Genomic DNA, 8,906 nt, shown 5'->3' on the forward strand with positions numbered 1-8,906 from the left:
CTGAATAATTGTAAAAAAACTTCCAACAAAACACAGATAATCTTCTTACCATCAAGTTTCATAATAGGTCGATTCACTCTAATTGTTAAGCTAATGGCATAAAACGTGAACTGCTGAGTGTAAATTTGCTATGTTACGCGTTTGTAAGACGGAGACAACAAATGCGGGTGTGGTGTCTTCTTAATAGAATAATGAATTCAATACACATTCATATTTTATGTTAGCATTTTTTACCCAACTAAAAATTATTTGTTGTTATGTTATTACCAGGGTTGGGATTTTATAGCGTTTGCATATTTCTTATGAGATGCTTAAAAAATAGCAGAGTAAGCGAAAAATTGTGTTTCATGGTACAGAGAACTCAAACTAAAATTTTTATTTTTTTTTGCATTTTTGAATCAAAATTTTCATATTTTATGAAATTATATTTTAATAAACGTGTTTCTAGATTTCTGTCAATTGAATTATTATGATAATTTCGTATTAGGTATTTCGAAACACAAATACTGATTAGTATTTGGTTCTAGTTTTTGTTATCTGCTGATTTTTTTGGGCTTTTTTTGTCAATTTCTACTGCGATTATTAATCGCCGATTATCAACGAATGAGCATTGAATGCGTTGTATAGTCAATTCATTTGAATTCTGATCAGAGTGACTAAATTATTTCAAATCTAAGTAACTATCTATAATAATTTGTAAGTGATTAAAAAATTATTAATTAATAAATTTCCTTTTTTTTTTTTTGCATATTTAAGGTAATATTAGAACGCATATTTATGCAATTTTAAGTGCTATAAAATCCTAACTCAGGTCATTACCTACTTAATTGGTTATTTGTACGGAGTATATTAGACATAATATATTGAACTAAGTTAATAAATGATTCATATACTATTGAACTATTTAAATATAAAATAGATAGGTATTAATAATAATGATTTTCAAAGAGAATACAGATTTTTATTTTACCATATACTCCATTAAAAAATAGAAGATACCAGTAGTTCTGAGCACTATTACTTTCTCTTTCACGGTCATTACATAAGCTGTTACGTTGTAAGTGGTCAAAGCTGGATTTAGCCGGACACAAAATAAGTATCTTTTGCAGTAAGTTTGTCAACCTTTTATGGGCCTAGGGGCCCCCAAAACCCTAAATCTGGCACATAACATGACATCTAGTATCTTCTCTTATTGAACGGAGTATAGCTATTATTTAAAATAAATGTGTTATATTATAATAAAATAAAAATATGTTTTGAAATTCTTATTTCTTATGAACAAATGACCTTCTATAATGATATAATGGTATAATGGTACCTTCAATGATAATTATCATTTTTTTTTTTTTTTTACCAGACAATAAAAGATATATTAAAATTAAAATATTTATTAAGTAATTAAGGTTTCATGAGTCATGACCTCTTTAGTATTTTAATTTATTTATAAATTGTTCATTAGTGTTGTGTAAAAAACTTATTAATAATCTTTATACATTTTGCAGTTGTTGAGATTGATAAAAATAGATAACATTTTGTAGTGAGCTAAAACTTATATAAAAATATATTTAAATTTAACTAGTGATTCAATAAAAAAATAGATCTAAAGATTTTTACAAATTTTTAACTAGCTATAGAAGCTCATATATATATTTTTTTAATTATAAAAATGTTGTAACAGGTAGACTTACAGAACAAACAAGAGATATAAATGATATTTTTTATTCTAACTAATTTAAGCTAACATTTTAAACGGTTTGTTTTAAAATAAAAATATTTAATTTATTATCATAACTATAGGCAAAACAAACTAACAAAACGCGCTCTGGTGGAAACAATTTGTACCTTCTGATTCAGGATATATAGATATAGTTTTATATCGGTAATTTTACTTTTCATAATAAATTAATTTTGGTAGGTATTGAAACTTTATACCCTGGTATAGCTAACTGTATATGTCGGTAATTACAATATCTACTAATATTAGCAAATATATTCAAATACACTTCACTTAAAACAAAATGTACATGAAATGTCGGGAAAATACATATAAGCTGATAATAGTATCAGCGGAGTTAATTTGTTTTGCCAATACTATAATATATTACTAACCCTCATTGCTGTTGTGACAACGGGTTCTTTGCTCTTCACGCCACATTGACTATTCTTATTATCACCGCAACTATAAACCGCACCACGATCTTAAACATATAATTCAATCTTCAAACACAATACATTTTCTAGAGAACAAATTAACCAAATAAGAATTTATTTTTTTGGCTAAAATGTAAACTAGCATATTTTGTAATATTGCATTTATGTACTACAAATAGTACTTTTACATAAGTGCAAATTTTAAGTTATTAGGTATTTTTAAGAAGTTTGAGAATAATTATAAACATACCAGTGAGAAGTAATGTATGTCCACGGCCAGTAGCAGCATTGACAATAGCATGGTCAGGCAAACCTTCAATCGGAGTTGGAATGTCACGTCTGAGTAAATCTTTGACCCCCAGTTGACCCTTTTCATTTCGTCCTATAAGTGTAAATTAAAAATATAAGTACCTGTGAAGTTATCATTGAATATAAAAAATGACTACAAACCTAAGGACAAAGCTTTGCCTTCTTCAGTTATAAAGATAGTGTGTGAAGAATTGCAGCTACTCACTACCAAACGAATACGGTTATCTTTCAGTGGTCCAAATAAGTGTGGTTCATATAAGTTTCGCCCAACAGACTTACATCCTTTTGGCATTGACTTGCGGCCATTTAAATCCCAATTAGTTCCTCCAGTTAAAAGCACAACACCTATGTGATCCGGACCTTTCACTCTCTATAACACAAAATGTTATAATATTGGTAAAATATAGATTCTGCTTTCTGATGTATAGAAATAATTTGTCTCCATTTATTACTATAATAGATAGGTACTTATTTATTTTAAATATCTAAGACTACACTTAATATAACTTATGAGGAATATTGGGAACAAAACTACTTTACTATGTGCCCTTTTTTTTTTTTTTACTCTACATTTTATATTAACGAGTCAAGAACGATACACTCATTGTGGGTTAAATTAACCATAGTATAGTAAGCTGTTTAATTAGGTAGGTAAACCAAATGTAAAATCTTAATCCTGATTTAGGCAATAACTAACAAATATTTAGTTTGGAGATGAATAGGGCAGCGATTCCCAGTGTGTTCGGCGGAACATAAGGGTTCCGTGGGATAATCTCAAGGGTTCCGCCAGATGTATGCGTAAATATTGAGAAAATTATTTTATATTTTATTTGGGAAAAAACGTTACTATAGTATAATATTGCTATAAAATATTCGTTTAACGGATTCTATTCTATTCTTTTCTTAAGGGTGCCGTGGTCGTAAAAGTTTGGGAACCGCTGGAATAGGGAATGTTTAATGTGACATAGGTGACCTATTACAAAACCGTAGTTAGCTGAAATCAGTGTACTGATGGTCAATGCGTGTAACTAACGATAAATACTTTACACTGTAAACCGTACATGAAGAAAAATGAATTTAAAACTTACAAATGTACAATCGATACCTTGTGTACACTGCAACATGGGCGTAACAGAGAAAAGGTTGTTTGCAACCCAACCGGGCAGAGTAGCAATCTACGGGCAAGTGAGCGGCACTTCCGACGGTGGAGCTGAACAGCTGCGAAAAACGCATTTTTCAGCAACTACCACGATGCCGGTACGCATATATGCTTGACCACTTTACAACTTACCAGAGACGTGTTGTCTTCGGCCAGTTCGTCCACGTCGTCGTCGTCGGACCTCCGGTCATCGTCGTCATCCTCTTCACTCAACACGGGTGGCTCGTCTTCAACGATCTTGTTCCTTTTGCGTGACACGCCATTCGCCTTGCTTTTGGACTGCCGTTTGGCGGACATAACGCCAACACGTATGGCAACAACTTCGAGGTGGATATGTAGAGCGTGTAAGCGGTTGGCTGGTGGGCACTTCGTACAGGCTCTTTCGTTGGCAGCGGTGGTCGGCGTAAGGGATGATGGTTCGGGGACGAACAAAATGTGCACACAGGTTGACGGCGGTGGCGCGAAATTCGGATGGCGTGCACAAAACACTGTAAACACAACGCAACGGGGGAGAAGATCGGGTCAAACGGCGGCGGCTGTGATGATAGTAGCGGCGGACGCCATTAAAAGTAAAAAAAAAAGAAAAAATCGAGAGAGAGAAAGAGAGCGAGTGAGTGAGAGGTGGTCAACGAGTGGTTGAGAGAGAGTGAGTGAGAGAACGACGGACCGTTCCACCAACGGCTGGCGAGGAGAAGGGGAGCAAGTGAGACGGAACGGGACGCTCCACGCGTGCGCGCGCGCTCTAGTCGGACTGAAAGAAAGAGAACGAGAACTGGGGCTTGGAGCAAGCGAGATGGTCGGTCGGAGAGAAAAGGAAAAAAAATAAAGAAAGAAAAGAGTGCGGCGATTGTTTGTTGTGTGCACTGTGCGTGTGCGTGTGTAAAAATCGGGGACCGTGTCGGTGGTCGGCGGTCGGGTGGTGCGGCTGCAGCTGCCTCGGCATTAATACCCCCCTTCACCTCTCCAAATGTAAATCCTACCACCCGGCCATAACCATTGTCAGTGCTGCGTTCGCCGTACCGTTTCATGGCGCGTCGTCTACTCATCTCTCTCGTGATCGGTGGAGGGGGGGGGGGGCAATCGGGCTGCGAGTCTGCGACGCGGAAAATACACGAGCTCGCGACGCGGCCGCTACCCGCTTGTTGGCTCGGAGGGATCGCTACTTCGAATTTCGAAAAGGCCTTTTTTCCGTTGTTCGTTTACAAAAAAAGGCGGGAGAATGCCAGTTCGTTTCTCCACAACTCTGTAAAATTCTGTTATTTACTGTTTTATTGCCAAAACATTATTATCATTTTTAATGTCGTCTTATGCAATAGAGGACCTGTGCAAAATACGATTTTTTTATAATATTATGTATAGTGTCTTAGGTAGGTAAAAATTGTGAACGTTCTATAAAACACGGAAACGTATAGCCCAAAACCTTTTTTTTCTTATGAGTGGGTGGGAGGAGATGAAGTCTCCGGGCTCTGGCCCCACTATACTAAAAGTAACCAAATGGACCATTGCCTATTTTTATTATAAAACATTATAAATAACAAAATTAATATTATTTATCTTTATCGTTTAATTTTAGATTCTGAGCGGAGCAATGATATTGATTTTACAATTATGATTTGATTTTTTGTGTCTGTCATCGCCGTTTGGGGCATAAAAACGGCTTAGATTGTTGATTAGAAAGTAAATCTAGTTGGTTCATTCAGAAGGTTGAAATTTAGAATTCCCAATAGTTTTCAAAAGCGCAGGGAAAAACAAAAAAAGAATTTAAAAAAAAGGGATTTTTACACAAAATTGATTCTCGGAAAAATCAATTTTGGTTTTTGGTGTAACTCTAAATCAAATTACTGTAGATACATGAAATTATCACTGAATGTTTCTATTAGCAAATATTTTGACCTATTTTTAGCTGTTTACGGACATGTTCAGCTTTTTTTTCTATAAATGTCAAGAAAATATTATTTGTTGGTCAAAAGGTTGAAAATGTAATACATGCTTCCTTATATATTGTTACAATGACAGTTAAAAAGTATTAAAAATATATAGTCACAATTTTTTTTTATAAGGATTTAAAGTTTTAATTTTGTAAAAAAGCGTAAAAATCATAAAAATGTGCAAATTATTTTGAGTTAGAATAAAATCTAAGATTTGAAAATGTATTACAAGATTCCTCATAAGTTTATCTACCTTTAACAAAAAAAAAGTCTACAAGAGGGTCAAATAAAATTTTTATGACCGTTTGAAGCTCAAATTTTTACAACATTGGATAGTCACTAGATTTCTCGCATGTAGCGATTTTCTTATTTTTCTGTAAATCAAAAACCAACAACTGTACTGTCTGTACATACTTGAAATTTACACCATAATACCATAAGTAAATTTAATCAATTCCTATACTTGATACAATTTTGTTGGGTCTTAAAGGTTAAAAATGTGATACAAGGCTATGTACTGATGTACATATTTGAAAAATATTAAAAATACATTGCACAATTTTTTTTTATAAGCATTTAAGTTAAATTTTTGACAACATTTATCAAGTTTATAATTTAAAAATGATTTTGTAGTTAAAAATGTATAAAATATTCAACTTTTATAGCTAAGGATTGAAAAATTTAAACAAGGTTAGGTAGTAGGTAAGTAGGTAGATACCCACGTCTGTAGGTTGATCAGCAACTAAAACATATAAAAAGGAGTTTTTTTTATAGTTATTTTATTTTCAAATTTGGACGAAATTACATATTAAATAACCAAGAATAACAATTTTAGTTATTTTTTTGTAATTTTGTAATATGAATTCAAGTAATAAAAAAGTAATAACAATATAAATGTAATATAAAATATCCACACTTGCAAACCGTCACTGCTCAGATCGTTTTCGTATACTATGATATTATAACGTTGAATTCAAATTTAATACCTCCCATTATACAGTGATACTCACTTGTAACCTACTATACATCAGAGCGACATCCACTCAACCGCTTTTTTGTATGTATTATAATTATTTATTAGTTTATTACCATAGGCGTGCGCAGACATTTGTGGCAGGGCGGGCCAAGTCGCAATAAAGACTAAGAAACCTGAACTCTGATGGAAGAAACAATTAAAAATAAAAATGTTATATACTTTAATTTACCTACTCATAATCACCCGCAATTTAAAGCACAAATAATTCATATGATAAAAAACAAATACATATTTTTAAAAAATTAAATAAAAAATATTTTAATTGTCAAGACAGTTTTAAATTTTAAATAAATACAATTTCACAATCTGTAATGGTAATATGTTATCAATTTTATTTTTAAGACATTTAATTTATTATTATTTAATATCAGTGAGTATCAATGTTATTTTTTACCTACCTAGGTATTTAAAGTTTTATGATTTAAAAAATAAAAAATTTCGGTACGTCTCGCAATATGGGCCATGGCCCACTCGCCCCCCCCCTGTGCGCACGCTTATGTTTATTACTACTGTTTAAAATCGTACTTAACAAATTTAAAGTCAGATGTATTATAATTTTAGGTACCAACTACCAAATTTTTAAAAAATAATTTGGTTATAGGTACATAAATACATAATAATATATACCTAAGTACTTTTAAAATTTTAACTAAAATTAAAATATATGGACTGTTATAAGAGTTATCTGCGATGGTCAAATATAAAACTGAGCAACAAAATACCATTACACTTTAAAAAAGCACTTTATTAAACAAGTAAAATTACAAAATATCTTACGTCTTATAAATTTGTGCCTATTGTGTGTTGATATCGTTGGCATTGACGTTCAATAAGTGCGTGTCACGTTCAAATTTTACTGAACAATATGCTTTATGTTTTAGCTCCCCTCCAGCCCCTACAAATTAGGCTTGTGCAAAGGGTAAAAGTCTATTCAGATGTTCCACCTATACAGCAGCGTACTTTCACCTTCTTTTTGTGATTTTTGGGAGGAGGTTGGTTATACCTAGAAATTTAATGACCTTAACCCAATAACTAACCAGAATAAAGAAATTTCAGAAAAAAATGCCACGTCCATAACATTTTGGGGAAGGAGTGCCCAAGCACGCTCGCAGGATAAAATCCCACCCGGGAAAGTTAAAAATTACTTTTAAACTAATATAAGTTGACTTACAGTGATATTGCTACATGGCTACATGCAGTTAAAAATTTTCAGGGGGACAATGGCTCCTTTTCCCCACTGCGAGTGCACATGGGAGTTGGGGTATATGGCACCCCCAATCGGTACTTCACTGCAACTATATTATAGTGTTGATGTTGAAATAAATTAGGTATAGGTAGTACTGACGTAGGTACTGTAGTAGGTACCTCAAAACAAATTGTCTCATTATACCTAATAATAGGTAAAAAATTAATTGATAATAATAGTTATAGTTATAGCCTATAGTTAACTATAGATCATAGAAATAGTTATGGTAATTATATGGCTATATTACAAGTAATGTCAAGTAACCAGTTATATTATTATGTTTAATACTTCAATCATCACGCACTTGAATATGATTCGCAATGATAGACATTCGCTCATACGCACGAGGTCAGTTCCTGTAAAGGTTCATAAACACTGCTGCAGCAGTATAGTGGTATTACGGTAAAATGAAGCCGGACACAATTTGTCACCGCCAAGACAAAATAATTTTAAAAAAGGTGCATAAGTGGATGTCGCTTTGCTGTACAGTAGGTTACAAGTGGGTCACTGTAATGTATGGTGTTAAATTTGAATTCAATGATACAATATCATTGTATAAGAAAAACGACTTTGAGCGTAAATGGTCAGTCAGCCTATGATATTACTAAGTACCTATATTTGATAATATTATAATATTATAAGCTGAATAAAGTAATTTATATATTTACCTATTTACGCGGAACCTTGCTTTAAATTTTCAATTCTTAGCTATAAAAGTTGAACATTTTATAAATTTTTAACTACAAAATAATTATTAATTTTTGTTAAAAAACTTTAAATGCTTATAAAAAAAAAAAAACCGGTCAAGTGCGAGTTGGACTCGCGCACCGAGGGTTCCGTACAAACCTGTAGGTATATAAGTAAAAGTTCACCCATCACGAAAATCGAGTCATAGTTATGGTATTTTTATTGCAAAATGAAATTTATAACATCAAAATATGGAAAGCTGGAGGATCATAAATTAATGACAAAGGTATCTTTATCGTTCCAGTAATCCTTCATTTTATATTAACATCCATCATTTATTTTATAAAATTTTACTTAAGTAAAAAAAATATGTGATCTAACTAAAAATTT

General features: G+C 32.4%; 1 protein-coding gene across 1 annotated transcript in view; it reads right to left on the reverse strand.

The window, feature by feature from the left end:
* Positions 1–4,201, reverse strand: part of LOC100161333 (protein RCC2 homolog) — a 6,222-nt gene extending 2,021 nt beyond the window's left edge. The window contains exons 1-4 of the mRNA XM_001951632.5: positions 3,752–4,201; positions 2,602–2,830; positions 2,402–2,533; positions 2,110–2,198 (exon numbers count right to left, since the gene is read on the reverse strand). Coding sequence (XP_001951667.1) covers positions 2,110–2,198; positions 2,402–2,533; positions 2,602–2,830; positions 3,752–3,916 — 615 coding nt within the window. The 5' untranslated portion in view covers positions 3,917–4,201. The remainder of the gene's footprint in view (positions 1–2,109; positions 2,199–2,401; positions 2,534–2,601; positions 2,831–3,751) is intronic.
* Between the last annotated feature and the right edge of the window lie 4,705 nt (positions 4,202–8,906).

This window comes from Acyrthosiphon pisum, chromosome A1 (genome assembly GCF_005508785.2).
Source record: "Acyrthosiphon pisum isolate AL4f chromosome A1, pea_aphid_22Mar2018_4r6ur, whole genome shotgun sequence".
NCBI lineage: Eukaryota > Metazoa > Arthropoda > Insecta > Hemiptera > Aphididae > Acyrthosiphon > Acyrthosiphon pisum.